This window comes from Aureobasidium namibiae (assembly GCF_000721765.1).
Source record: "Aureobasidium namibiae CBS 147.97 unplaced genomic scaffold scaffold_6, whole genome shotgun sequence".
In the NCBI taxonomy this organism is placed as follows: domain Eukaryota; kingdom Fungi; phylum Ascomycota; class Dothideomycetes; order Dothideales; family Saccotheciaceae; genus Aureobasidium; species Aureobasidium namibiae.
Genome location: NW_013581203.1, coordinates 1,116,125 through 1,144,108, shown reverse-complemented (window position 1 = coordinate 1,144,108; position 27,984 = coordinate 1,116,125). Strand labels below are relative to the sequence as shown.

Sequence of the window (27,984 nt, the reverse complement as noted above, 5' to 3'; positions counted from 1 at the left end):
AGACAGAGACGGCTTTAGTCTGGTGGAAGAAAAAAAAAGGAGACATAAAGAAAAATCAAACATCCCACCGCATTTCCTACCCAGAACAAACTCGCTTCTTTGCCAACTCGCTCATGCTCATCCTGTGTATTTGTCCTTCTCCCTCTTGCAGCACAACTTCAACGTTCTTCTTCTTCTCCAAAGGCACGCCAGACTCCCTCAAAAACTGGCCGTTTGTCTTTTTATCGTCGTCGTGTTCGCATGTACGCGCTGGAATTTGTGTGTAGTTTCTGGGGCGTTTTTCCATTCTCTGAAAAGGGTATTTTGAACAATAAAAAGGATTTAAACAAGAAAGATCCTGGTAGGCTGAATGGGAACCGCAATCATCTGAATCTGGCCGAGCAACGTCCCATAACCTCGCCTTGACACACCAGCTCGGCGTTGAACTCTGTACCATCGAGCGTGAGGTAAATATCGAAGTAGACGCGGTAGAAAGTGCCTTGAGGTGTGTCCATGCGTTCGAAATCTTTCTCGAGGTTCTTGCGGCTCAAATCTGAGGTGAGCGTGACGACTTCCTTGATGCCTGTACAACGATTAGCTTGCTGGGTTTCTCAAGTCGGGAAATTGTTCTCTTACGAGGATCCTTGGTATATTCTGGACATACGTCCTCGTCACAAGCGTACAAAACATCCTCGTACATGAGGGTAGCACCAGGTGCGACTTGACGGAAGAACGAAACCTTGACCGGCTCGCCCGTCTTGACACGCTGACCCTTCTGCACGAAAATCTGGCGAGTGTATTTGCAACGATCCTTGCCGTCCAAGCTGGGAACACGGTATTGCTCGGGGTGGTGACCTTCCTTGAAGGGCTGGAGAGTAGCCATAAGGTAATGTCTACGAGCGACACGGGATGTGACGACGCGCTCGGTGATACCAGCAGTAACGGCACCCTTGACAATAGCTGCGACCGAGTCCATAGGTCGAACAACCTTTGACTGGAATTGAGGAGGAACGTGGAGCTTGATCTGCTGGAACAGGTATTCTGATGAACCGAAGCCACCAACAACGAGAACGTTCTGCAACGAGTTAGCTTGAGTTTGGACAAGGAATTCAACACTTTGCTGACCTGTAGATGGCGGTTCTGAGCCTGAATGGCAATAATCTGGTTTCGAACAAGCTCGAGAATGCGGTTAACGACAGGCTCGAAGCACTGCAGGATTTCCTCGTTGGTGAAAGTCATGTATCCTTCTTCGATGCCGGCCTCGGGGAACTCAGCCTCGATACCCACATCGACAGCCCACTTTTGATTGTTGTTGCGGAAATCGGCCTTGATTCTGTTCTCAAAGTCCATGATACACTTTGCGTAGACACGGCCGGCTGTCTTTGATCCATCGGGAAGCTTCATCTTACGAATCTTTGCCCTCAAAATGTTGGAGAAGTTGCGGTTCAATGCTGTCGAACCACAAGAGTCACCAGATCCAGCAGTACACTCTGCGACGGTGAAAGGATGCTCCTCCTCGACTTCGTAACTATATTGAAAACACGATTAGCATGAGTCAATGACATCTGAAGCCTGTGCATGCAACAATACTTACGCGATCAAATCTACGGTACCACCACCGCAATCCACGATCAAAACAGCATCTTGGACCTTCAAGTTCAATAGACCAGTCTTGGAACAGAACATGGCTGCAGCTTCGGGCTCGGTGACAAGAGTCAGGCGGTTGTCATTCTCGTCGCGCAGGAAACCAGCCTGAATGGCGGCAGCACGCGTGGCAGCTTTGCCAGCATCGTTCCAAATGGCAGGTACAGTCAGGAAGTAGCGGATGTTGCGCTCTTCACGAGTAAAGACCTCACCCAGCGTCTTCTGAAGGTAGTTGCGCATGGCCTGTCGTAGCTTGAACAAGTAGTCGGCGGCGACGTCGATTTCGCTCTTGCCTGGGGGAAGTGGAGGCAGGTTGATGGGATCGATATATGTGTTTCCGCTCATCATCAGCTGAAGCTTGAACCACTCGACCTTTTGCACACCAGGCTTGGGGTAACCGGTGGGTGCGAGCGCGTCAGCAATGTCGGCACCCCATCCTACCACTTGCTGGTGTTGATCGTAGTAGAGTACTGTGGGAATCTGCGCGAAAAATAGTTCAGTAACGCGTTGTGTCACGTCTCCAATTCTGTTCATCACCCACCTTTTGCTTTGTCTGAGTACCGGCACCGGGCCATTCGACGATAATGTCTTCTTTGGCTTCCGTGTTTGTCGCAAAGGCAAAGGCGACACCCGAGAACGTCGTGCCCTGGACAAAGGTGTAGTCAGCACATGCAAACCAGCAGCAGTCAGAGGACGAGTACTCACAAAATCGATACCGACGATGAGTTGGGCTTTGCTCCGCTGGTTATGGGCTTCAGATGCATATCCTCTATCATACGGATGATGACCGCCTACCATGGACTGCTGAGGCACGTAACCTCCATACTGCTGCTGCTGAGGCGGCGCCTGCATAGGATAACCTGGAGGGCCCGAGACGGGTTGCTGACCGTACATGTGTTGCGGCGCGTGGGGAGGGAGGTGGCCGTAAGGGTTCTGGGTGTTGATTGGTGGGGGAGGCATGGGGCTCGTCGGGCGGCCGCCCATTTGCTGTTGTTGCGGCTGCAATTGTTGCTGTTGTTGACCGGCTTGGTTGACATACTGGTACGACGGCGGACGGCCCAGCGGCTGGCCAGGCTGAGGCGAGCCGTGCTGCTGCTGCTGCGAGGGGTGCTGGTGGGGGTTCATGGCGAGCGAGGTGGTCGAAGCACTGGCTTGTTGTTGCTGAACAAGCGTGTTAGGGTTGGACGCGGTCGAACTGCGCTCGCTGGCAGGTTGCGGCGGCGATTGGGTCGAGTTGTTCGGCACGGGCGACGAGGGACCAAGCGAGGAAGAGTTGTTGTTGGAGGTGGTGTTGTTGTTGTTATTGCTGGTAGTGAAGAGCGAATTGCTGCTCGGGCTCTGGGTCAGGCTGTTTCCAGACGCTTTCCGTTTCGAGCCCACGAGGTTGCGGAAGCGTGAAGGCATCTAGTCACCCAGCACTACTTCATAGGCCCCGCGACAAGAGAGGGCAGGAGCAGGAGCAGGCACAGACGAACACGCGCGAAAAGCAAAAAAAGGCAGGGGCGGGCGTCGGGGTGTGCAATGCGAAAGAGCAGCAGCAGGAAGGGGGGTTGGAAGATGGTGTCGTGGTTGGTCCAGGATGCGACCAGACAGACGACGGCGCCGTGTAGAGCCAGCAGGCGCTTCGTAACTTTAGGGACGCTTCGCTGGAGGCCAAGGCACTTGACAACAGCTTGACAACGTCCACCGCAGACATCAACGACTCAAGCGCTGCCCGCCTGACGCGATAGCCCAACCTCTTAATAAGCCCTGCAGCCCTCACTCTCTTCACTTCTACCGCACTACTTTGCAACAACCGCAAGCGCTGACTTTTGCTGCCTTGACCACCTGGAACATGCAGCCCCGAACGCAAAACATGGGGGGTCCAAAACTCAGTCACCATTTCCCCTCTCCAGTCTCGATATGGACTCCCATTCAACTAGACTAAAGCTGGTTATTCCGATAGACCATCTCCAATAAACACTCTCCGTCCATATATCTGTCATCCTCTTCCCATCAAATCATCAACTCGACTCATGTCCAAGGTGTCAGATCTTTCTTGGTGCCCTTTTGCCCTTCATCCCTTCCCAATCGGCGACTCAAACGGGGCCGCCGCCCTTTGCGGCCCACCGCTTCTGGAACCCAGATGCGAACCACACCTAAACTCTGTTTCTCTTGTCGCATCTTCTCACACGTCGGTCTATGATGTCTGTCTCTGCCAGATTGATCAGAAATGAAATGCGACTGCTCATCTGAATCTCCGAGTCTCTCACAAAGATCTGCACCTATACCCCTATCCTGCCCAACGCCCTCTACGCTATCCGAAAGTCCCAATAGCGCGTGACCTCGCTATAATTTACTGCTTGTCCCACTCGAGTCAAGCCCGGGCTCTTCACTCTCTGGCGCTGGGTTAAAGCAAACGAGGAACAATCTGCGCCTGAATTGCAGCCACTACCGCATCGCTGTGTGTTCTCGTTTCCCTCTGCCCACACCATCCGCGACAACCGCGACAAGGTATGTATCCCTTTTGGTTAATCTCCAACCTTTTCGGCTCCTCACAGATTGAGGCTTCCCCAAGCTATTGATGATGCCCACTCTGAAACCGGCTCTTTGCTGCCGCCCCAGGTCGCAAATCAAAACAAAACAAGAGATGAATCCAAAACCTTGTCATGATCTTCCAATGCTTGCATATATCCTTCTTCATGTCGTTTGCCTGACACCCCTGCATGCCCATCCTGCTCCCAAGAGCTGTCAGCTGTGCAGTAAGAGCACCTTTGACTCCTTCTGGAAGCGCCCACTGCTTTGCTGCAGCTCCTCCGCATTTCCCGAAAATTGTCCGTAGATCGGAAAACTGTATCTCACATCTCCCAAAGCTCACTTCAGCTGCGGCAGGAAAAACTGTCACATGCAAAGCGAAGCCATAAAGCTGCTCTTGGAGATAGGCTGTTCATCAGCGAGGTCCCGAAGGTCCCCAAACATCCGTTTGATTTGCGATAGAGGAGTGAAAAGACACAAAACACAAAGCTATCTCGCCATCTTCTTTTACTTGACCTTGTTCTCTCCTGGTTGACCCCTAGGAAAGACACAACCTCCGTAAACCCCCAGTTTGAACCTTTGAACCCTTAAGCAACGCCATGCAGATAATGCCGATACAAAGCTTGTCGTTGAAAGCTTCTTGGTAGGAAAAGATGTTCCTTGTGTCGTTTGCTGAGCCCCTGCAATGATGCTGTAGGCACATTATACGACCCTGTTTTTGCTGTTTATTGAGTGCTTGCGGTCTGCGCGAAACACGCTACTCTGCACGTTACGTTTGTAGTGAACAGCATCGTAGCGTTGTGGTCAGAGAAGAGCAAAGGATGCAAAACGCAACACAAACCTTGGCCTCGAGGGCTCTTTTTTGTCCTTTTCTTGTTTTCTTTGTACTGCTTGTAGCGCAAGCCACATGCAAGTCGCGACGCTGACATCTGAACCTAATCGAGCAACGCAGTAAATCTGCTCGCCGGGCCAGAGTAGCAACTGTGCAGAACGCCTTCACCTTGCTGATAGCAATGCGGATTAGATTAATGCTGTACAGTCGAACGGGATCAAGGCTTGCCGCCGTTGGGAGCATCCTGGCTGTTGGTGGATCTGCGCTTGGTCATGTTTTGTGCATCGCCATTCTCCTGTCAGTTAAATCTGCGTCAGTAGCCAAACACAAAGGAAGAGTAAACGACGAAGGAAATATGCGACACTGCTCATGAGATCCCGACCGGCATATTCCTTTGTCGACATCGTGATTGTATACGTACGTCCAGATTGGCTTCGCCGGCGTTTCGCTTCTTGGTTCCATTGGCCTTGACCTTCTTTGTTTTGACGGGACGCTGCTCGCCTTCCTTGAAGACGTCTTCGGGTAGGTCGTAGCTTGGGACAGGTTAGTCGTCACAACCAAGAGAAGCATGGAGCGCATCTTACCTCTTTACAACAATAACGCGGATCGAGTTGACTTCTTCGTTGTACTGCGTAGCCTGGGTACACTGCTGCCTAAAGTCCTGTACTGGATAAGCAATGTCGAGCGATTTCGCACCTTGTGTGGGTTAGCCAAGCTGTAATGGTTCTTGAAGAGGATCACCATACCTGGAACCAGCTCAATTCCGACGTAGTAGGTTGTGGTCCAGATGTTGGTCATGCCATTTTCTTTCTCGTCGGGCTTTTCGACCTTGGTGACAGGCTCGTCGATGTTGTCGAGAGAGGTCTGCTCAGCGGACAATTGCTTGACGTTCTGTGCTTCATCGACAGTCTCGGTCTTGGAGACTTGATATGCTGTGCTGCCTTGCATGACTTTATCCTTCTCGTCATCGTTTCTAACGCGATGTACGCGTTCGTAGCCTTTGGTGAAGGGACGAGCATAAGCGACATTCTCCTGAGACTGCTCGATACTGCCGATGAGTCTTCTGACCTTGGACTGGACCAAGCCTTTCCAGTCACCCTGAGCCTCTTCATTTAGACTTCCCGAAACCACACTAAGATAATACTTGAAGTCCTTTGTGAAGAAGGTATGGCCCTCGAATAGATGCTTCCATTGCATCTTGTCGTCGAAGATATTGGTGCAGATCTCGTGGCCGCGTTCGAGTTCGCGAGTGATGACACTCAGGGTAGACTTTGTGATGTTGTGAGTAGCGCACATGGAGGGATAGGCAGGAGTAATGAGAGGCATGAGATGACGTCCATCGCCAGGGTAGATCTTGGGGTTCCAGATCTTTGCGGAATGATCAAGAGGACCAGACTCGATGACTCTGAGCTGAACAGGCATAGGCCAAGCCCAGCCCTTCATGAGCTGGAAGAAGCGGGCGACAATCAGAGAGCCAGAAGCGTGAGGATAGAGCTGGGCAATGCGAGCGACCATGATGGCCCAAGCAATTCCTCCAGGAAAGCCAATGATGTTGCCGTAGATGGCACGGCGACTGGCCCAGAGCTTGACACAACGCAGGGCATGGCGGAATGTCTTTTCCTGGGGCACAAGACGCAAGACGTCGTCAGTGACTCTGGTTCCATTGACGGAGCGCAAATCTGCTTCGTCCAAGCCGCGTAGCAGACTGTTGTCTTCCAGATCGAGGTTTGGCGGGATCGAGTTGAGCTGCAGACGAGCAAAGATGAGATCGATCTCGATGTTTTGATAGACGAGCTTCATGATGGGGACATGAGCTTCTGGCACAGCAGTGCACTTTTCAATGGATCCGGGCGGCGACATGGACTCGAGGATGCCACGGAAGTGCTCGAAGAAGTCGTCGCGGGACACATGCTTGGGCGCGACAACGAGGGTATCGATATCGGAGCCTGTGCGTAACAGCGTTAGCCATGGGAGTAGAGCCAGAGGCGAAGGAGGATCAACGTACCTGGACTGTAGACACCGAGACGATAACTGCCAAAGGTAAAGACCTTGCCTCCAGCATTCTGCAAGACGCTGTCGGAAAGACCCTTTATTCTGCCGACATGCTTGACAAACTCGGTGACGACCTTTTGGAAGGTGGCCAGGACAGCGACTCGCTTGTTGGTGTCTTGGGTGGATTCGAAACTCTTTTGTTCCTTGAGCTCGGCGAGGAGAGCTTCACTCAGGGCGAGGTCTTTGTCGGTAGGGAAGGCGGTCGAGACGGGCGGTGTGATGCCCCATTGACGAGGAGCTGCCATGTTTGCGCTGGTTGTTTCTAGTGAGGAATCAGATTGCTCTCTCAAACATGCTGTGGCAGCAGCCGATGGTTCCTGCCTTGCGACTGACGCAGCTGCGGTGTCTGCTCGGTTCCTCGGGGAGGTGCTAGACGCGAAAGTCGAAAAGCAAAAGAGCGGAATTGAGGGTCGCTGGCAGTGGTTTGAGTCGGTTTGCACAAAACAGCGACGCGAACCGGCACGATGGAGAGATGGCCGGATGCGGTGTTTGTTCACTCGAGCATGAGACGCTTCACTGGACCGCGAGCCCTTGGAGCCTCGTCATCGAACACACGGCCGCGCTTTGTCCCTTCGAAGTCAGCCCTCGCTTCTTGCCGACCTGCTTGCCTGCCTGCCCTCTGCTTATTCCGCCTCGGTCAACACTCCTCCAAACAGAGCAGTCCCCTATCCCAGATCGTGTCTGCCTGCTTTCTGCTGGAAACCTGTTGGTCCCTCGCCTTCAATTCTTTGAACAAATTCTTCACCTCGGGAAAAAACATGACAGCTGAAACTAATCCTATACTGAAAGGCCCCTGTCCTCTACAAGCACCTGGATAACTCGAAATCATGCTGCATTTCTCTTCACAGCTTCAATCTTCAACTTTCAATCTAACCTGCAGGGTATCTCCAAAAGCCGCTCTCCGCCTGAAAAGAAAACATAGAAAATCAAGAGCTCTGATAAGCTCTGTGCTCCATCACAACCATCTCAACTCACACCCCAGTGAAGACTGGAGCCTTGACAAGAATACCGCGCTCCCTCACATGAGCTGCAATTCCGACTGCCAACCTCACACGATCCTCTTTACCCGCCAAACTGGTGCTGCTGCCGCCATTCAGCTTCCCTTGTGCCGGATGGCTCTTCTTATGGCCAGTCAGAGCACTAAGCATGCCACGCTTGCGCGACGTCAGCTCGGTCGATTGTCGCTCGCTCGTCTCGGCCAGTTCGCTGTCAACGCTGCCTCTCTCGGCCATCTCGTCAGCAAACGAACTTGTCAACGCTGGTATTCCAGACTCGATCTTCATCATATCAAGGTTCACAGCGGACCCCGGAAGGAAATACTCGATGGTAACGTCTCGACTCTCTTGCGGCAGATGGCCTAGCATTGCAACAGCAAGTTCGCAGATCATGTGTACACCACCATCAAGGTCATGCTCTGGTGGGTTGTCGAGATGTGCCATCAAAGCGGTCGTGAGCTGTGCCTTGAGCAGGTCGGTCATGTGCGCGCGATGTTTCTGAGCTTCGGGCAATCGCAGGATATCCTGCATAGCCTCTAACGTGGTCAATCGCCAGTTGACGACCTTGGACGTGAGATATTCTTCATCCTCGTGCACTGAAGCAGGCGGGGCGAAGAGACGGATGTTGTTCTGCATCTGCTTCAAATGTGTCGACAGGGCCAGATCAAGATCGGGGTGGAAGTAACGATCAAAGACGTCTTCCACCAGCCATTTCGAGATAAATGCCCTTCCAACTGCCGTCATCTCTTGCTTGCCGATGGTTATGGCGTCCTTGTTGACAGCAGGAGTGAGCCATTTAGGCACCGACTTCCAGCTCTTTCTAATGCTGAAGGACAGTTGTGCGATCAGACCATCCAGGCGGTTGAAGCGGGTTGCATACTCGCCGTCGTCGAGGGATGTGCGTGATTGGGCGATTCGCTGATGAGCGAGACTGTTTTGCAATTGCTTGACTTGATCTTCCTTTTCGAAATAGTACTTCTTGACCTTTTGGTATTTTTCGCCTAGAGTCGAGGGTGGTCAGCGTGGACGTAGAGCGGGGCAGCATGATGGTAAGCTTACGGAGCTCTCTGTGGTCGTTGAGCAATGACCGAATCTGGTCTTCAGTCAAATCCTCGGCCTGGGGCTGCGGTGTCGAGCGACCGACGTCTTTGGCTTGTTGTGGTTGTTGTTGCGAAAGGATGGAGGGTTCTCGGGCATTGGCAGCGGCGCTCTGGTTAGACGAAGCCATTGAGGGTTGGCGAGGCGGGCCCTTGTTCTGTGACGAGGTCGAAAGGTGTATCGGGCCGTCGTCGTGCAGTTTTGCGAAATTGCGCAGTGGTTGGTATTGCGGTTGTTGTGGGGTGTCGTGACGAAAGTGAGAGTGCGGCGACGCCGAAGACGAGGATGGCGTGGTTGCAGTCGAATTCGGGACGCTGGGGATGACTTGAGCAGGAATGCGGGTCGGCAGCGGCTGGTCAGCGTGGTCTGGGAGAGATTGTTGGCGTTGTGGCTGCTGTAGCTGCGATTGCTGGACGTGTTGGTGGGCCTGTGGTTGTTGGTGGTGAAGATCGGCTTGTTGCAACGACGACGATTTCGAGTGTTGTTGGGTCGTCTGCTGCGACAGCGAAGCTTGACGCTGCTCGCGGAAACCCTGTTCGGTGTTTAGCCGCTGCAACCTTCGTTGCATGAAGCGATCCAGCGGCGCCCCCGAGTCTGACGACACCGAGTCTGCTCCGTTGATGCTCATATTCGTAGTAGTAGTGGCAGAAACTGTCGGCGTGAGATGGTCGAATTGCTGCTGCGTTGCGTCGTGATTGTCTGGTACCAATTGCCCCGGGTTCCAGATGGCTGACAGATTGGCTGGACCAACGTGACCGTAGTCTTCAGTATAGATACTCGACGACCGCGACACCGAGTCTGATGTCTCGACTTGTCGTGGCTGCGTGATAGCACGTGGAGCAAAATGCTCTGGTGTCAATGATCTCTGCTCGAAACATGTCAGTTTTGACGCTGACGACCTGCCGCCTGCTTTCATACCGGATGCTGTGCCTCGGTCGTGTCGTACAATGATGGCTGGGCAGGCTGGTAATAAGAATGTCGCTTGGGCACCGGGTTGCTCGACGCTTCTGATGCCGTGTCAGTCATACTTGTCTCAACAAAATTGTATAGAAATTCACCCTGATGAGATATCTCTGCTGGCACGGCGGTAGAGAAGCGTTGGCTGCGTACTCTCGACAAGAACTTGGGCCGACGAGAAGGTGGTATCGCAGGCACTGCTTCGGGTTGTAGTTCTGTAGACATGACTGATGATTAGTTCAAAATCTTCTTTTCACCTCGTGCTGTTATAACCTCCTCCTCTCCGTCCGTTTATAGCAACAAACAGCGTGATAGGCTGGCAAGATATTGTACGTACCGGGCGAAGCCTGCGGCGACAGGCTGTGACCTTCAAAGGACTGCTGGGATTTGCGATTCGACCTTTTCTGCCAATGCAGTTTGGATAGCATTTGAATAGTCTGCTCCACCCTTCAAAGGGCAGCTGTTCGCTGAATGAGCCGATGGTCTGGAGCGCACGCGCCGAGATTGAGCAAATCGAGGGGTTGCTGCAGCTCCACAGACCCAAGGCAAGCTAGCGACCTATCTGAGAAAGAATAGAGGCTTCTGTCTCCTGTTGCGGAAGGCCCTTGTGGTTCGCACACAGGTCGATCTCTCTTTTTGCTGAAGTGAAAAGAGTCTCGGTACGGCCACTATTGGTTAACCGGCGGCTACGGGTCTTGCATTCATCAAGTACACTCTACTGTAAGGCCGGACGCGCTGTAAGCATCCCTCAGGATTAAAGTGCCCGATGACCTCTACAAGCTGACAGAGTTTACCTTTCGCGGCTACGGATTGCTCGCTTGGCACGACAAAGACTAGCAACAAGCCATTTCATCTCCTCTGCAAGCACGTAATCCTCGTTACTGCCTCTCCGAACCGGTCTGGCCTTTGCGCTTGACTTGTATCTATGCACTCCCTGCTGCAGGGCGTTCTCCTATTGCGATGGTCGTTCCCGTTCATCTGCCTTTGATGCTTCTCATTCGCTTGCTCGAGCACTCTAAAGTGCGCGGCTTTTCGCTTTATCGCTGCTTGCCCTTGTCCTCTTCGAATGAAGATGGACACTCACGGGCCGTAGTCATCATCAAACAGAGTCAGATCCGCATCTCGCTCGCCCTCGCTCACCTCTTTCCAGCCTGCTCGACCGAGAGAGGTAAAGTCTTGCCCCTCCCCAAATTGCGACGACCCGGTCTTGTGTAAAAAGTCTCGTCCCTAATTATAGACAAGCAATTTACCGTTAAAAATAAGTGTGGAGTTTGTCCCCGTTGTCGGGGAACAGTCTTCCTGGTATTCGTCAAAATTCTCCGACTTTAAGAATACTCATTTGCAACGGTATTCTCAGATTCAGTGCCTCTCCTGTACTAATGCGAGACGCTGCTTTGGACTGCACTCAACTGTGTCAAGACGACTGTCCGCTCACGCACTCGCTTTTGAATCTGTCATCCGGCTCCATTCAACCAAGATCCACATGATCCGACGGAAAAAGATCGACATAGCCATGGATGCCGAAGTCCAGCTAAAGGACAATCATCCGCCATGCAACTTATTCCCGTCCGTCCACGTTCTGATCTTCGACGTCCATGTCAATCATATTGATATCGACATGTATAGTACTATAACAGAAACCAAAGCCCTCTCATGACCTATTATAAATTCTGAATCAGGGCGAGCCTGTCGCCAGGCATGCCAGATTTGTGGCCGATTGTTCCCACGAAACAACCAGGTTCGAGTTTGTCCATGTTCGGCTCAGACCATACCACTTGTGAAACGTTAGATCTTGTCGTCCAGCAAAATCTGTAACACCCCACAAACTTGCAAACAGCATCTGCCAGACGGCCATGGTGGGGAAGTCGCATTCGACCATCGACCTTCTATTCTTGAGAGACTTGTTTTTTTCGAAATATGAACGACTATCATTCTCAATCTACACACAACAACTTGTGCATCGACATTCACCCTAACGCTCGAACCAGCCACTGTTTACACAGCACGTCGTCAAAGGGAAGCTGAAACCGGATAGCTTATCCATAATAGCATCCGCAGGAAAAGTAGGGTTACAAACAACAGCGCGAAGATCTACGACTCTTCACCCCTGGACTACCATCCAAAAAGGCATCTGGGCCCGACGATCAGCCCCCATGCTTCACAACAACCAAGCCCTTACAGTATATACTTGGCACTGAGGGTAAGTAAACAAGGTAGCGAACCTCTCTCGCCTGATGTTACGTGCACGTTTGCGTGCTTCGAGTTGCCTGATGGTTCGTCGCCTGGTGCAAGGCATCGCTAACCGGGTTTCACTTGGCCTTCTTTGTAACAACATCTATAAGTTCCTCAAGCACTCCTTACTGTTTACCACATTTCATTCCTTTGCTTGATTCTACACGTTTAGATACTAATCCCTCGACTTTTCTCGCTACAACCAAACAACAATCAGATCATAATGTTCACTCTTCGTCAATCCCTGGCAGCTCTTGCAGCCGTCGTCGCTGCTCCTCTGGCCTCGGCTATTCCTATCACCACATTCTCGCGTATCGGTGTTTCGTCGAACGGCATGGATATCCTGGACCTTCAGGTTCATGCAGCAATGTCGCCTGGACACTTGACGGATAACACAACAATGAGCTTTGTGGTAGACACTCATTCGTCTAAGATCACCTGTGAGGGCTCTTGGGCACCCGAGGGACCTTTCCCAGAAGGCGAATACGTCAGTTTTTACTCCGAACTGTTCATGTATCATCATTGCTGACGGCCATGCAGATGCCTTGCAAAAACAGCACTCTGGGCTGGAACTTCAAGGAAGACACATACAAGAGCATGGGCCAGTTCACTCTGCAACTGGAATACACCTACACCGACGACTCGTACGCATATTCTCCAGCTTCTTCTAACAAATAGACCTCTAGCTGACTTTTGCAATAGTATTGGTCAAGCTCCCTACAACGTAGTCACCGAATTCAGTCACGCAAACATCACAGACACCAACACCGACTGCTCGGAGAAGTCAATGAGCTGCCAGCAGTGCACCAACAGCACAATCACCGCCATTGTGTGGGCTTCTATCGCCTAAGCAGTCCTCCCGTCAGTGATTCACAAATTTTCACTTGAAATGAAATACCGCAGCCTGGATGCTGCCACAAACAAAGATTGCATTCCTATCCTTCTAAAAAGCGCAGGCTTTCGCTCAGGCTGGCCCGATTATATTGTATATAGAATCTTGTCATGATATCCAAGATTGTTCTTCCTTTCTAGTTTCGCTCCTTCCAAGAGACCGCTCTTGTTTGTTTGTTTGTTTTGTTGTGTCACCGGTTTTGCTTCAAACATTCGATGTTGCATAGAAGAGGCTGAGTGGGCAGTCAATGTAACGTGTACAGCATGCTGTCTCAGGCTGAAACTTGACGCCTTGCGGAGACATGACAACCATGGTCTCAACAGTCGTTGACTTGTCTGTCAGCGAGAATTGCATGCAAGACGAAGTGCTGCAATCCGCTGATCAATCTATAGAATACCACTTATCCCAAAGCCTTCAACTTCACCATTAACGGCCTCTTATCCCAAAAGATAAAAACCTTCTGATCTTTCCACCCTTTACTCTCCTCCTGCAACTCCAGATCAAAACTCACCAGCACCATCGTCAACAACAACCTCATCTCATGATACGCCAAATTCTTGCCAATACAATTTCTAGGACCCACACTAAACGGTTGCAAAGCTCCAAAATTGTCGTTCGCATATTCTGGATCTCCTAAGAAGCGCTCGGGAACGAACTGCGAAGGGTTGAGGAAGTTGGCTGTGCTTTGGTAGGTTGCCCAGTGGTTTACGGAGACTGAGACGTTGGCGGGGATGTATTTGTTTGCGATTACCGCGCCGCCTTCGGGGGTGAGGCGTGGGAGGCCAGAGGAAATTGGTGGGTACATGCGGAGGCCTTCTTCGATGCAGGCGTTGAGGTAGGGCAGTTTTGCCAGTGCGTCGATGGTGATGTCGGTTTCGGAGGGAAAGGCACCGCGGACTTCTGACACAAGCTTGGCCATTTTATCTGGGTTGGTCAGGAGATAGTAGGTGAGTCCCGAGAGCAGTGTTGCAGTGGTTTCTGTGCCTGCGTTCATGAAGACGGTGGCATTGCCGTGCATTTCTTCGAGCGACATGCCTGCTGTAGCGTCTCCCTTACCATCATCTGATCGTCTCAAAATCTCAGTCCAAAGATCTGGTCGGCCAGGATCGCGAGCTAGTCGGCGGTCGACTCGATCAGAAGCAAACTTTTCGTTTTCTCTCTGTTTGCGGCGCAGAGATGCCGGGATGAGTTTTAGAAGCAACCAAGACATGAATGGCAGTTGGCCGAGCGCTACAAATTTGCCGATGTTTTTAATGCTATCGAAGATCAATCGCACGGAAGGAGCGTACCTGAGAGAAACGTTAGTCAATCCTTGGAAGAAAAAGCTGGATTCTGGCCTACTCCTCATTTTCCAGCATGTACAGTGGTTCGCCAAAGCTGTGTCTGTCAGTTTCAAGCTGCTGATGGCTCTAATATTCAACCACATACGTAAGATCCGACATGACATCAAATCTGCAGTCGTCAGCTATTGCTTCGCTCCGATACCACGAGGAGCTTACGTGGTAAAATTGTAGTAAGCAACCATGTCAACCGCCTCACCAGCAGCCGTGGCTTCCTTCAACTTCGAGACCATGTAACCCGCCCATCGCTTGAGCAAGGGCTCCTGGTCTCGTAGTGCCTTACAAAACTCAGAATGAATTGACCCCAATAAGCACATACAATCACGAACCTTGTCGGAGAAACTGTTTGCAAGGATACGACGCTGTCGAGTATGGCTTGCGTCGTCGGCGATGACGATATGCCTTGTTGCCGTGGGATCTGTGATATAGAACTTTGGATCTTTCTCGAAAGTCCTAGTCTTACCACCAGTCTTGTGACCATAGATGGTCTTCCAGGCAGAAGCATCGGTGTAGCTGACTTGACGAGGAGCGGTCCTCACGACCGGACCGTATCTTTCGTGCAATTCGAGTATCTTGTGTACGTCGAAGCCTGTCCAAAGACCTATCACCTTCGGTAGATGCGAAGCTGCTGCAAACTTCGATCCTGGTATGTGAGAAAGGGGACCGAAGAACACATCGTATGCTACGAAAGTGGCGTAGAGAGCGAGAGCCTTGGCTTATCAGATTTGCAGAAGAACCTGTCTCAAGAATGCTTACTGTGAGAAGCAGGCCTAGAAATGAGAAGTCGGAAACATGCGGCATGCGATCTATCGACGCAAACGAAACCGTGTCATTGTTGGCAGACATGTTGCGAAGTTGACAGGAGTACAACGCTCTAGGTGAGCGTCCTCGCTCTTTATCTCCTATTCGTAATATGGATGCCTCGTTCTAATTGGCATGCAGAACGTGCATTGAAGGATTGGAATCCTGCTGCAGCTTTGAAGGAGCCTCAAGCATAGACCAACCCATCGCTGTCGCACTTGGGACTGATACGTCGTTAGGATCTCTACGAGCAGCTTGTTCGATGTCTTGTGCGACTATCTAGTGCTGGTTTAGTTGATGATATTGATTGGTCTGATGGGAAGGAGTCCTTGATCGGGTAGCGACGGTCCAGAATCCTTTCGAGACGCGTCGCCCCGCTCGACAGCCTCCTCACACATGCAGCCACCAAGAACGCTTCCTTACAGCTCATACCTTCTGCCCAATACCGTCTGATCTCGGAGGCTTTTGTATTCTGTCGTGAGGCTTACGGACGTGTCGATGTGCCGGTCTCTTTAGGCTCAAATGCTGCGCCCGTCTTCTCGTTGATCGCCCCACGTTTCAAGCTCCGCATTAGGACTGCCGCCTCCATGATCTGCACCTCCTCGTCGCCAGTCCTGACAGAGACCACGCCTAGCGAACATCCTGCATAGGATACAGTGGAGTTTGGCGAAGGCGGTATGCGGTTGACAGTTAGCCGTTGACCGAGGGCACCATGACGGAGTCTGGCCTCTGTCGTCTCCTCTATAAAGCAGCCTCCCGCCGTATTGATCTTATACAATACTCAGCACATTTCTGTACCTGAATCGCAATGCTGTCCCAGACTCTTGGACTCGCTGTCCTCGCCTTGCCTCTGTTGGCAGAAGCGAAGGATTGCTCACAGGCAGCTTTCCAGAAGATCATTCCCTCCAACTCGACTTTCAACTATGTTACCAAAGTCGCTGAGGGCGGGTCATTCACAGACGCATATGCCAATGCCAATGCCACTGGTCTGCCTGAGGGATGTGCAGTGAGCGTCAAGGTCCCTACGCCGGGTAACTCGTCATACAACATGGCCATTTACATGCCCAACAAGTGGAATTCTAGGATTATCACGACCGGAAATGGTGGATACGGTGGCTTCACGAATTGGCAGGACCTCGGAGTGTACTCCCATTACGGATTCTCAGCCATCACCACCGTGAGTTTCTGCAAAATGCTTCTCCTGTATTATGTAACTGACACAAAATCAGGACACTGGTCATGACAACCCGAACCCTCTGGATTCGACCTTTGCCCTTAACAAAGGTTCGCTCGAGAACTGGGGCTGGCGCGCTATGCACGGTTCGATCCTCGTCGGTAAAGCACTTTCTGCTGCATACTATGGCCAGAACCACAAGTATTCATATTATTCTGGATGCTCGACAGGCGGACGCCAAGGCCTGAGAGAGATGCAACTCAATCCTGAAGCCTTTGATGGTCTCTTTGTTGGAGCGCCTGCATGGTGGATCCCTCATCTCGGCATCTACACGTCCCAGGTTACACTGGGCAACCTGCCTCAGAATTCTTCTCACCACATTTCTGCTGCACTGCAAAATGTCATCAACGATGAAATCCTCAAGCAGTGTGATCCTCAAGATGGTGTAACTGACAAGGTCATCATGAACCCCGAGGGCTGTGTATTCAACCCTCTGACTCTGCTCTGCGAGGGAGCTGCAGCAAACACCTCTGCTTGCATTACTCGTCCTCAGCTTGACACTCTGTACAAGGCTCTGCACGACTGGACTTACTTCGATGGTACTCTGATCTTCCCCGCCCCGTCATTGGGTACACCGCTGGTCGCCTACGTTGGCGACTCTCCCGATCCCAACCCTATGGGCACCGGAATGATCGAGCACCTTTTGCTCAACACCACCCAGCCCTACGACTGGAGCACCTTCAACGAGAGTGTAGTCCGTCTTGCTGAAGCCATTGATCCCGGTAATGCCAGTCCAGATGACTTCGATATCTCGGCATTCCAGAAGAGAGGCGGCAAGGTGATTCACTGGCACGGTCAAGCCGATCCCATCATCCCCTTCCGATCCAGCACGTACTTCTACGAGCAGACCGCCTCTTCCGTTGCTCCTCACGACATTGAGATGGACGACTTTTACCGATTCTTCCCCATCGCTGGTATGAGCCATTGTTCAGGAAGTCAATACTCTCCCTGGTACATTGGTGGCGCCAGTCAAGTCGTGACCAATGTCAGCCATGGCGTGCCTGGATTTGATGATTCGCAGCACAATGGTCTTCTTGCATTGATGCGCTGGGTTGAGAATGGCACTGCTCCGGAGAAATTGGTTGCGACCAAGTACAACGACGATAACCCTGCCAAGGGTGTCTATGGCCAGAGACCTCTCTGTCCTTACCCCAAGCAGCCCGTCTATACCCATGGAAAGGTGGATTCTGCAAACAGCTGGAAGTGCTCGTAAACCAAAGTACATAGATTCACGTACCCGCTCTTTCTCGCAGTCAGATTGTAGTTTTTGAAGATGCACCGTGACTCGCAGACCTGGGTACCCGGAAGGAAAGAGCAATCAATTGCCTTGGCGCAGCCTCATCCTCCGGCGATCTTCCTCAGAAAGGTCGGCCCGACAACACAAAGAGACACATACTCGAGTACTACAGATTCCTGAATGAAAAGCCTGCATCCATCCCCCCTCACACTTGCCACAACAGAATCTCACACCTGCCGCATCCACCGCATTGTATCTCACCAAAACACAGCACTTTAAAGATGAATGATACCACCACCTCAAGACCTTCCAGATCTGTCGTCCGAGCAGCACTCACCATCGTGCCCTGGATGCTTCTCGTCCACAACCTCGTCTACCTCATTTTCGAAGGTCGATTCGAAAACCCTCTGGCTTTCAGCAACTCTTTGGGTCTTGGATTTCTGATCATCTACCAGTGGGCGATCAAAAACGGTTACATTGTTGCTTGAGGGCAATGGAATGATCAGGATTGGGGTTAGTGGAGTACAAAAGGTCTTGACATGGCACCCGCTGTTTGTCGCCGGAAGGAACGAAAGAAAAAAATACAAGAAGACAGAAGAGAAACAAAAAAGACATCCAAGCAAGAATAGCAGAAGAGGAACAACAGAAGCAATGGAAGCAAAAAAAGGTTTTTCTTTTTGAGCCACATGTATTTACAGCCTTTCTCATCCCTTCGCGCATCCTCTGGAGATATGCAAAAGAAACGCATAGACTTAGTAAGTCTGATGCTTCTTGACCTCCTCCCAAAGCTTGGGATCCTGCTCGACTCTGACTTCCTCGGACTTGTCGTCGACAAGTTCATTCAAGCGGCGCAGATCCATGTCCTTGGCGAGCAAGGGGATAACGTATTTGTCAAAAGTCTGCCAGTAAGGGTTTTCGAGGTGGTATTTTTGACTCTGTTTTGCGTTAGCGATATAATAGAGAGCGGGGGTTGTTGCAATTTGTGAGGCGTTGATGAGTTTGAGGAGGAGGAGGGAAAACACTTACGCTCTCATGCGCATAACGCTCGACGATGGTGAAGGCGCGAGGGTCCTTGGTATCTTGCATGACGAACCTATCTTACGCGTCAATTCCCTTACCTCCAGTCCACTCAAGAAGCGCATGCACTCACCAGCCCAGACATTCCTTGTCGTTAGTGTAGACCTGAGAAGCTTCTTGCAGCTTGGCGATCAACTTGTTGATGGACTCTTGGTCCTCCTTGGCGTAGAGGTGAACGACGAGTGTGTAGACCATTGTTGCGGTTGTGTTATGAGAAGAATTGGTTTGTGGGTTGTGTTGTTGGTCGAAGGAGGGGTAAAACAGCTACAGCTGGCGGAAGGTGGGATGTTGTTGTAACAAGCTCAGTTATCGGGCCTTTTTGGCGCAAAACGTCATTGCCATTCTTGGGAGAACCACTCTTGAAGACCATGGAAAAGCCGAGTGATTGATATACGGAGCAAAGTGACAGCAGGATTCACGGTGTATCATGATTCGGTATCCGGGTGCATGTCATTGAAATTACAGGCAAAAGATACATGGTGGGACCAAGATGAGCAAAAAGTAAATCTCCTCTCTCTGAGTCGAACAAAGGACCTTCTGATGACAATTAACAATTACAGTCAGACGCTCTAAACCAACTGAGCTAAGAAGAGATTGATGTGGGGTAAGTCAGGAAAGCGCAATATAGTGTCCAATCTACAGGACGGGATGCATCTACGCATGCCATGACGTGTCTCACGAGCTAAAACAAGGGCTTAGCAACAACACTGCCAACTTCCAAGAGCCACTCGATAGGGCAGAATATAGTAACAAGCACTTGGCAGGACCAAGTATCTCCCTCGGACCAACGACCCCTATCCCTCCTCTTCCTCAACTCTCTACAGAAACACCACACCACAGCATCCACAATGGGCTTCCGCGACTCCCTCAAAGACCTCCAATCAAAAGCCCAGCATGCCATGAACGGCAACGCCCCTCCAATCCCCTGGGCCAGCAAACCCGGTGCCTCTGCATCCTCTCCCTCGCAAAACGCAACTCCCTACTGGCAACCCCACTGCTCCCCCGAGACACCCGTATCCTCGCACTTCCACCACGAACAAGGAAACTGGGGCTGGGGCAACAACGAATCCCAAAACTACGTCGATGATTCCGCAAACAGTTTCCACACACCCGATGGCTGTCTAGTGGTGCACGCAATCATTAACCACGCACACCCTCAAGACGATAGGAAGTTTACTTCTGCAAGATTATCCTCGCATCAAACGCTCGCTCGCAGCAAAGGCAGTTTGAGCGCTCGCATCACAGCACCAGTGGCAGCAGGGATTTGGCCTGCATTCTGGTTACTCCCCAAAGATCCATTCACTTGGCCCTACGATGGAGAGATGGATATCATGGAAGCTTGGAATGGAGACAAGACAAACCACACATGTATGCATTGGGGTCACTTCAACGGTGAAGACCACGACAAGCACAGAGTTGTAGAAACATCCATCCCTGCTATCGATTCCAAGAACGGTGTCAGGTTCGATTTTGCTTGGGATGAGGATGAGAGCAGTGGGCAGGGAAAGCTGGTGTGGTATATCGATGGTAGACCGGTCATGAAGGCGAATAAACCTCAAGGAACGAGGCCGATGAAGGATTTCAGGATTCTGATCAATATTGCGGTGGGTGGCAATGTGTGTCAGGGTGTTATGCCCAAGGATGGCACGTATGAATTTGTCATCAGAGAGTTGGCCATGTGGGACGCTCCACCTGGTGGTTGGGCAAGGTTCGAACACGACTGGAAGAATACCAGAGAGGGTCATGGTATGTAGATTTCTTCGAGCTGCTGGTCGGCCGAATCAATTACTAGACTTTCTTCCCTTCGATGCTTAAAGGGCGCTTCATGACTTCGGCTGAATGGAAGCAGGCTTTGTGTACTTTGTCGTATCCGAGGGCTTAAAACGCGTCAGAAAGAGCTTGGGAGTATGAACAACAGGCGGTGAGTGAGCATCAGGCCAGAGCACAATCTCGAAAACAGGTCATTCAGGACTATCAACTCGGGCATCTCTCTCAGCAAAGGCAACTCCTGTCGTCACCTCGTCACCCCACGTATCGCTTTCTGCCGTCACTGCCCAAGTTGTTCAGCTTGCGGATCTCGGTCCATCTGCTGAAGGACCCCAACTCGAGCAGATTCATGCGTCGCATCTTTCCAGATGGGTTGCCGATGACTACAGGCTTCCAATCCTGGTCTGCCTTTGCATCGAGACTGCCACCTCCACGAGAGCCAAAGGCACCGTTTGGAATGACTTGAACAGATCTGAAGCGCCACATGATGATTGACAGTAACATGGTCAGTCCAAGCAGGATACCGACCGTCACGCCAGTTGCTGCCTGTGCTCCTAGAGCTCGGGTGATGTTACCGCTCACAGCGGTCGCTGCAGCTGCAAAGAAGAATCCCAGCCCTTGAGCGGCAAAGATACCCGCGCATACTCGTGGATACGAAGAGTAGTTTGTGCGTCTTCTGCGAGTAGCACTCTCCGTACTTTGCAGGCGGTGTTTGCTATTGACTCCAGGTTGGAGATCGCTGGTGTCGAAAGCTTCCATTGCCAGTCCAATACACTCTGCAAGTGCGAGACATGCGAGGAAGCCAATGATAGCTGCCAGAACAGTAGGTCCAGCTGCCTTGACGCTTGGTCCAGGAGATGCCAGAACGTATGCGAGACCAGCAACAGGCAGGGCAAACGTGAACAAGCATCGTCTGAGCAAATGTGACGACCAGGTGACACGCGGCTCGAAGGTTCCACTGTCGGTACGCAGAGGCTGGACTCTGTCACGAGAGAAGACGTTGGCTTTGGTCAGTGGAACAGCGAGAGCGGCACCAACTGCGACTGCAAAGACAGCCAGCCCGATCCACTGAGGCTGCCAGTTGTAGTTACGGGAAAGCAGTGCGCCCAGGAGCTATATTTGTCAGAAGATTCGTAGACCTGATTACGCTCAATTTTCACTTACCAGTGTGATGAGTACGACCAAGGCATAGATCCATGCTAGATAGATGGCGAGCACAAGAAATCCGAGTTGACACAGCATGTAGCCCATGAGTCGCATACCAGCCCAAACTTCATCCCACCAGTACTTGGGACCGTCCTGATCGAGATGGAGTTTGATCTCGCCTCGTGCTACTCGTTTCTTGAGTTTCTCTTCTTCGTTGGTGTATCTCAAAATCGATCGTCGATAAGGCGCACGACGCGTCTCGGGCGCGATGACGTTGACCAGAACGAAGAAAGAGAGCAACATGACGACAACGTAGAAACCCCATGAAGGGGCGAGGTGCTGAATGATGGAAGCACCTATAAGGAACCCGAGGGACAGGGACCCGACAAAGCACCATGACCAGAGACCCAACCAGATACCCATACCTCCGCCTTGACGTCTAATATCATCGTAAACAACAATCTCTTGATGAGGATTGCGTGATTGAAGGGAAGCGCCGAACAGATCCAGTAAGGTCGACAAGAAGTTGATATGTGCGAAACCAAGAACAAGGCCTAGGAAGAAACGGGGAAGGAGTAGCCCAACGAGTGCCTTTGTCAAGTGTGGGCCTGTGGTAAAGGCTACCGCAATTGACTGAGGAAATTGCAGCGGGATTGCGACTGCGAGCGCTGCCAGAGTGTAAGGTCTCCTGCCGTGAAGAAGTGGGAGTGGCCAGAAGATCAGGGTAGTGAATCCCATTCCGAAATAAAGGCTGCGAGATATGTCAGTATCGACTTCCGAAAAGTGCTACGGCGCATGAGGTCAGAGGCCGGTTGCTGTTGATCAGGCTGCCACTTCATCTCAACTCACAGTACATTGCCCAAAATCACATGGTGGTTCTCATCTCCTAGCCTGTATTGAATCTTGGGGACCTCGCCAGCCTGTCGATATTAGTGATGTTCATCGTCAAAGTCTTTCAAGGGAGAACTCACATAGATTCCAGTGATTAGTCCTACAAGCATGGTGTTGAAACACGCGACAGTGGCAGTGATGCGTTTGCGGCCAATCTTCCATTCTCTGGCGACAGGCGAGCGACGATACCTATGGAACCGGAACTCGTCCTTCAGGCTAATATGGTTCTTGCGTGGATGCTTCAAGCTCATGTCTGGTGATGGAACATTCGCTGGCGGTGCTTGACCAGGTAGAAACAGTTGCGGAGGCTGACCAAGCGTAGTAGTTTGGCCAGGAGCAATGGGCACAGCAGGTTGTGTCGAGCTCGGAACAGCGACTGGGACATCTCTGCGGCCAGGAACGTGGTAGTATGGCGACTCAAAGATACGGCTCACACCAGCTTTTGGTTTCCATCGCTTGGCCGGTGCCGAGGTGAAGGCCGATACAGCTGCTTCTGGTGGGCCGACACCCGGGTACTGAGTCGATGGGTAATCAGGAGTGACATAGTGTTTTGGATCATAGACTGCGTATGGCAGCGTAGGCTGAGGTGGTGGCGAAGGTGTGCTTGATAGTTGAGGATCGGAACGAACGGGTCGAAGAGACCTCCGCTTTGGCACATCTGGAATTGAGAGACGAAGAGGTTCGTACGGTATCTGCTCTGGTGTTCTCACTGATGCGTCTTGCGAGATGACTGGAGGCAACACAACACCGGAGACTTCTCCGGTAGGAGGTGGTAAGATAGTCTCGTCTTGACCGACTGGTCCACGTTCCGAGCCGCCTCTAAGATCACGGCGAGCAGGAGTCGGCTGCATGTAAGCCCAATCGTGCGTATTGGAATTTGGCGACGTCTTGGAGTACATCTGAGGAGGAGTCTGGGTCATGGAGAAGTCTTCCGAGGACGAAGGCCCAACGGCTGCTTGTTGAGAGGTAGGGCGCTTGCCATCTTTCTCAAACGGTGGACTGACAATCGGGTGCACAATGGATTGCTGTCTGATGGAGTAACGAGAAGCGGCTGGGGTAGTCGGAGCCTTGCTCAGAGACAGGCCGCTTTTGCTCTTGGTGTAGGCAGTCGGGATGCTGGCGACGGAAGGCTTCTCGACTGGTTGCATTGATGAAACGTTGGACTCGACGTCTGCGTCAGAGTCGGAATCTTGATCGTACTCGTCGGATGAGAAGTACTCGTCACTCTCGGTATCATCGATGCGAAGTGGAGGAGACATGTAGCCATGTACGATGCTAGACTTGCGTAGAACGATCTTGGCTTCATCGAGAATGTGAGCGACGTCTTGGGTTCTGTTGTTCTGAGCGGCATCTTGAGCGACTGTCAAGGCTTCTTCCATGAGGTTGTGAAGTCCAGTGACTGCCCGCTCAAGGTTCTTTCTCTCCTTGTCCGTTGATGAATTGGAAGGTGGTGTCAGAGTCTTGGGCGAGACGTCAGGAGAGCGGAAAGTCACATTGCTGCGAACTGTTGGCTTGCGCGAGAGAGTGCCGTCATTGTAACGACCTAGGTTGGATGGATCTGGTGATGGTGATGATATGATGGGCTCAGGTGGAAGCAATGGGCCGAGACTAGAAGTTCGGACTGGGATCTTGACCTCTAATTCGGTCAAGGGTACCAAGGGCCAGGTAGGCGGTTTGCCAGATTGTGAGGATGAATAAGACGAAGGAGTATACATAACGATGCTGTATATGATGATTTAATGATGTGAGGTTGTGTGAGATGAGGAGGGCTGCATTGTAAACGGAGATGTGGAAGTTGAGGTGTCCTGTGCTTGCCTTGATCAGTTCTGTCAATTGCAACTTCCCACTTTTAAGCTCAACCAGAATTGGCGCAAGCACACTCTCGATGCTTAGCTTCCTGGCGATTACATGACGATCGCTGTTAGCAAATGACACCTGAAAGTCTCAAATGGGCAAGGATCGAGCACAAAAGCAGCTGCATGTATTTAGCACTACTCTTCATACTTGACATCACCCTTGCTGACATCGGGGTATACATCGAATCTTCTCTGGGTATAGATGGGAATGCCTTTTCTCGTTTGCTCGATCGTCTCTCCATCCAGATCGGCATACACGATGTCTTCCTTCTCTTCCAGTTCGCTCAAAACCTCGGCGTTGGGGTTTACAATCAGACTGTGGCCCCAGGCGTTGTAGTCGGCGGTCATGTCTCTCGCAGGTGAGCAGAGAGCGACGTAAACCTGGTTGTCCATAGCTCTTGCGCGTGCTTGAAGTTTCCAATGCAACTCGCCAGTGGTGAGGTTGAAGGCACCAGGGTAGACGAGTAGGAAAGCACCTTGTCTTGCGGCGACCATTGCCAGCTCGGGGAAGCGAATGTCATAGCAGATGGCAACAGCAATCTTTCCATACTCGGGCAGATTGACCAGAGTTACCTTGTTTCCAGGACTCAGGATCTCGCTCTCTTGGAACCTGATCTTGCCTGGAATATCGATATCGAACAAGTGGACCTTTCTGTGTGTTTCCAACAACTTTCCGTCTGGGCCAAAGATGAGGGCTGTGTTGTAGTGCTTATCCGTGTCGGCGAGGTACTCAGGGATACTGCCACCAATCAGGTAGGCCTTGGACTCTTTGGCTAGAGCTGACAGGGCGTGGAAGGTGGGCGATTGTGACTCGGTGGGTGGTGAGGGCTGCAGCGTCTCTGCGTACTTGGGAAAGTACTTGGTGCCGTAAGGAGAGTTGAAGCACTCGGGCAGGACGACGACATTGGCGCCCTTGGAGGTTGCTTCGAGTACCTTTGTCCTTGCTCGTGCGAGGTTGGCGGCCTTGTCGGCACCTGTGGAAGTTGTCAGTCACATGCGATTACACGATTGCTGGCAAGACTTGAGTCGTGTTTGGCATACCAGTCGATAGCTGAACGCAGGCAAGCTTCAAAGGCTTCTTCAGTAGTTTGGCCATGTTTGACGAGTAAGGGTAGTGTGAATGGAGTGAGACGTGTCAGATTAAATCAACAATGTATAGATAGTCAAAAGGTGGCCGGCCGCGGTCATAGGTGACCCCAAGGCGCATGCGATTGCCCCACCTCGACACGTTATCGATAAGTGACGAGTTGGAGAAGCTCTCCAACAATGCCAAGGCCGCTCGGGAGTTGTCGATCATTGGCATTTGCGCTCTTACCAAATTGTTACCCTCTTGCCAACTCGGAGCCAGTAGTCAACATGCCCATTCGAACGCTACCTTCAGTGGCCGTCTTCACGCGTCGCGTGCCTTTGCGATTGGCATCGACCAGCGCCAAACCTATCCCCAAATACACCGGTCGCATTCCGAAGCCTGCTCCTCCACCGCCAGGTCCTGGCGAGCTACAGAGTCCTAGCAGCAACAAAGAAACTTCCCAGGCTCGCAAAGCCTTCAAGGATGTTATAGAAGAGGATAAAAAGAAGGACTACAAGAAGAGATACAATTCCGCCTTCTGGAACTGGATGCGCATCATCTGCGCTGCTCCAATTGCTCTGGTCCTCGCTCCGTACTTGTTCAACAGAGGTGCGACAATTCTACGTGTTTATCAAGTACAACAACTCTGACATTACTATCTAGTCTTCCTTGGAGAAGAACGAAAGAGGCTCGTGAGGGAGGACGATGATGACGACGACGAAGACTCCGACTAGATCCAAAACTACCATGCACAGTGTCCACCATCAATACGCATATCGCTGCCCGTCATGAACGAACTGGCATCGCTGATCAGGAAAACGGCTGCTCCACGGTACTCTTCAGGCTTGCTCAACTTGCCCAGCATGTTCTGTGTTGGCCACTCGCGACGTCTTTCGGGGTACTTGACAAACAGAGCTTCCACCATGGCCGTGACAATGTATCCTGGAGAGATGGTGTTGACGCGAATTCCGTGCTGGCCCCATTCGCTCGCCAGGTTTCTTGACAACTGAATGACCGCTGCCTTGCTCGAGTTGTACGCCGCGCATATCAATCCCTGCAAGCTCTTGTTAGCGAACATCCACAAAAGAAGACAAACACGACATACCCTGTTGGCAACAGTTCCCGACATTGAAGCGATAAAGGCCATGGATCCACCGTTTCCATGCTTAATCATCTGCTTGGCAACTGCCTGTGCTGTCATGAACACTCCTGTCACGTTGACCTCGAACATGGTGTTCGCATCCTTGGCTGTGTACTCGAGCGCTGTTGTCTCTTGCTGGATGCCTGCTGCAGCAACGAGTCCATCCATGCGGCCCTCCTTGTTTGAGATATCTTCGATGATTTCGTTCAATTGTGGCACGTCGCGAACATCAATCTGGCGGTAGTGGAAAGTGGTGCCGAGCTCCTCAGCTGCTCGTCTTTGGATTCGGTAAAAGTCCTCGCTAGGTTCAGGAAGGCGGTCCAAAGCATACACTGTGTTTTCGTCAATTACTGGTTCCTTGTCTAGCTTTGGGACCAACTTACCGGTTGCGCCGGCCTCGAGCAGAGCCTCAGCCTGCACCAATCCCAGTCCACGTGCGGCACCAGTGACCAAAACCACCTTGTCGTTGAGCGCAAATTCTGGCAATCTCTTGGTCGTTCCCAAGTATGAAGCAGCACTGTAGTTGTCCTTCAAACTGGCAGACTCATCAGAAGGTGGTTCAGGAGCACCGCGACCAGAGACAATAGGGTTACCCTTGGGAGGGTTCTTCAATTGATCAAGGTCGGACTTGGTAGCTTTGTGCTGACGGGTAGAGACTGCAAATGTGCGGACAGAGTTCGTCTTTGCTGCGCCAAATGCAGCACGGGCAAAGCGCGAGGATACTCTGAGAGAAGCCATTTTGGAGAGACGGGTGTGAGAGGGGAACTTTTCGAGCGGGATGCGATTGAGGAAGAGGGAAACAAGATGCAGAGAGCTACCAGCAGCGAAGGACCCCGCTGCTCTTTTTATTGCAGCCCCTCTGTCGGTCATTGCTGCGCTTGGCTTCCCTTCTTGGTTGTCCGAGACGCAGCTCCTCGTTCCGGAATTTGGCTGCAATGATCTATGGGCACGCGCCATAAGCAACGGTGGCTGCATGTACCATCCTACAACCTGTATAGCAGGCCTCAGTATAGACGGAGAGAGTCAATCTCAAACATTTATCAAGTCTGGCACTCTCCTCCCAGCTTCAACCATGCGTGGCTCCCATGACTTTTTGTCCAGCTCAGCAAACAGATCGGCATTTTGACTTTCTCGAGATGCTTGACCAAGCCGTTGTGGGATGTCTGTGGCCCGCTGCGGAGGAGTCGATGCGGGGAAAGATGGCCAGTCTCGGATTACCTCTTTTGGACG

General features: G+C 51.7%; 13 protein-coding genes across 13 annotated transcripts; 4 read left to right on the top strand and 9 right to left on the bottom strand.

Moving 5' to 3' along the window:
• Positions 1-362: 362 nt before the first annotated feature.
• Positions 363-2,421, bottom strand: M436DRAFT_43872 (actin-like ATPase domain-containing protein; the record flags this gene model as incomplete). The annotated part of the gene is made up of 6 exons (XM_013573016.1): positions 363-562; positions 616-1,054; positions 1,105-1,507; positions 1,574-2,103; positions 2,165-2,269; positions 2,329-2,421. 6 exons carry the CDS (start codon positions 2,419-2,421, stop codon positions 363-365), a joined length of 1,770 nt encoding a protein of 589 aa, XP_013428470.1.
• Positions 2,422-5,336: 2,915 nt separating this feature from the next.
• On the bottom strand, positions 5,337-7,266 carry M436DRAFT_72024 (Poly(A) polymerase; the record flags this gene model as incomplete). The annotated part of the gene is made up of 4 exons (XM_013573294.1): positions 5,337-5,502; positions 5,554-5,665; positions 5,716-6,915; positions 6,975-7,266. 4 exons carry the CDS (start codon positions 7,264-7,266, stop codon positions 5,337-5,339), a joined length of 1,770 nt encoding a protein of 589 aa, XP_013428748.1.
• A 726-nt stretch (positions 7,267-7,992) lies between these two features.
• On the bottom strand, positions 7,993-9,742 carry M436DRAFT_43558 (uncharacterized protein; the record flags this gene model as incomplete). The annotated part of the gene is made up of 2 exons (XM_013572966.1): positions 7,993-9,017; positions 9,076-9,742. The coding sequence occupies 2 exons, from the start codon at positions 9,740-9,742 to the stop codon at positions 7,993-7,995; spliced, it is 1,692 nt and encodes a 563-aa protein (XP_013428420.1).
• A 284-nt stretch (positions 9,743-10,026) lies between these two features.
• On the bottom strand, positions 10,027-10,499 carry M436DRAFT_43462 (uncharacterized protein; the record flags this gene model as incomplete). Its single annotated transcript, XM_013572942.1, has 3 exons — positions 10,027-10,121; positions 10,173-10,286; positions 10,409-10,499. The coding sequence occupies 3 exons, from the start codon at positions 10,497-10,499 to the stop codon at positions 10,027-10,029; spliced, it is 300 nt and encodes a 99-aa protein (XP_013428396.1).
• A 2,027-nt stretch (positions 10,500-12,526) lies between these two features.
• On the top strand, positions 12,527-13,153 carry M436DRAFT_43822 (uncharacterized protein; the record flags this gene model as incomplete). Its single annotated transcript, XM_013573011.1, has 3 exons — positions 12,527-12,790; positions 12,844-12,947; positions 13,006-13,153. 3 exons carry the CDS (start codon positions 12,527-12,529, stop codon positions 13,151-13,153), a joined length of 516 nt encoding a protein of 171 aa, XP_013428465.1.
• A 442-nt stretch (positions 13,154-13,595) lies between these two features.
• Positions 13,596-15,336, bottom strand: M436DRAFT_43886 (cytochrome P450; the record flags this gene model as incomplete). The annotated part of the gene is made up of 6 exons (XM_013573023.1): positions 13,596-14,484; positions 14,537-14,572; positions 14,624-14,647; positions 14,695-14,813; positions 14,865-15,245; positions 15,292-15,336. 6 exons carry the CDS (start codon positions 15,334-15,336, stop codon positions 13,596-13,598), a joined length of 1,494 nt encoding a protein of 497 aa, XP_013428477.1.
• An 808-nt stretch (positions 15,337-16,144) lies between these two features.
• M436DRAFT_43873 (tannase and feruloyl esterase) lies at positions 16,145-17,783 on the top strand (the record flags this gene model as incomplete). The annotated part of the gene is made up of 2 exons (XM_013573017.1): positions 16,145-16,513; positions 16,566-17,783. 2 exons carry the CDS (start codon positions 16,145-16,147, stop codon positions 17,781-17,783), a joined length of 1,587 nt encoding a protein of 528 aa, XP_013428471.1.
• Positions 17,784-18,559: 776 nt separating this feature from the next.
• Positions 18,560-19,079, bottom strand: M436DRAFT_43377 (uncharacterized protein; the record flags this gene model as incomplete). Its single annotated transcript, XM_013572931.1, has 3 exons — positions 18,560-18,742; positions 18,834-18,900; positions 18,958-19,079. 3 exons carry the CDS (start codon positions 19,077-19,079, stop codon positions 18,560-18,562), a joined length of 372 nt encoding a protein of 123 aa, XP_013428385.1.
• Positions 19,080-19,783: 704 nt separating this feature from the next.
• Positions 19,784-20,638, top strand: M436DRAFT_43627 (concanavalin A-like lectin/glucanase; the record flags this gene model as incomplete). Its single annotated transcript, XM_013572978.1, has 1 exon — positions 19,784-20,638. The coding sequence occupies one exon, from the start codon at positions 19,784-19,786 to the stop codon at positions 20,636-20,638; it is 855 nt and encodes a 284-aa protein (XP_013428432.1).
• Positions 20,639-20,906: 268 nt separating this feature from the next.
• On the bottom strand, positions 20,907-22,939 carry M436DRAFT_43717 (MFS general substrate transporter; the record flags this gene model as incomplete). The annotated part of the gene is made up of 4 exons (XM_013572992.1): positions 20,907-21,764; positions 21,816-22,548; positions 22,647-22,717; positions 22,769-22,939. 4 exons carry the CDS (start codon positions 22,937-22,939, stop codon positions 20,907-20,909), a joined length of 1,833 nt encoding a protein of 610 aa, XP_013428446.1.
• A 1,740-nt stretch (positions 22,940-24,679) lies between these two features.
• M436DRAFT_43667 (carbon-nitrogen hydrolase) lies at positions 24,680-25,640 on the bottom strand (the record flags this gene model as incomplete). Its single annotated transcript, XM_013572984.1, has 2 exons — positions 24,680-25,518; positions 25,586-25,640. The coding sequence occupies 2 exons, from the start codon at positions 25,638-25,640 to the stop codon at positions 24,680-24,682; spliced, it is 894 nt and encodes a 297-aa protein (XP_013428438.1).
• Positions 25,641-25,900: 260 nt separating this feature from the next.
• Positions 25,901-26,263, top strand: M436DRAFT_81027 (uncharacterized protein; the record flags this gene model as incomplete). Its single annotated transcript, XM_013573371.1, has 1 exon — positions 25,901-26,263. The coding sequence occupies one exon, from the start codon at positions 25,901-25,903 to the stop codon at positions 26,261-26,263; it is 363 nt and encodes a 120-aa protein (XP_013428825.1).
• Positions 26,264-26,355: 92 nt separating this feature from the next.
• Positions 26,356-27,492, bottom strand: M436DRAFT_62976 (NAD(P)-binding protein; the record flags this gene model as incomplete). The annotated part of the gene is made up of 3 exons (XM_013573219.1): positions 26,356-26,667; positions 26,719-27,086; positions 27,138-27,492. The coding sequence occupies 3 exons, from the start codon at positions 27,490-27,492 to the stop codon at positions 26,356-26,358; spliced, it is 1,035 nt and encodes a 344-aa protein (XP_013428673.1).
• Positions 27,493-27,984: the final 492 nt, after the last annotated feature.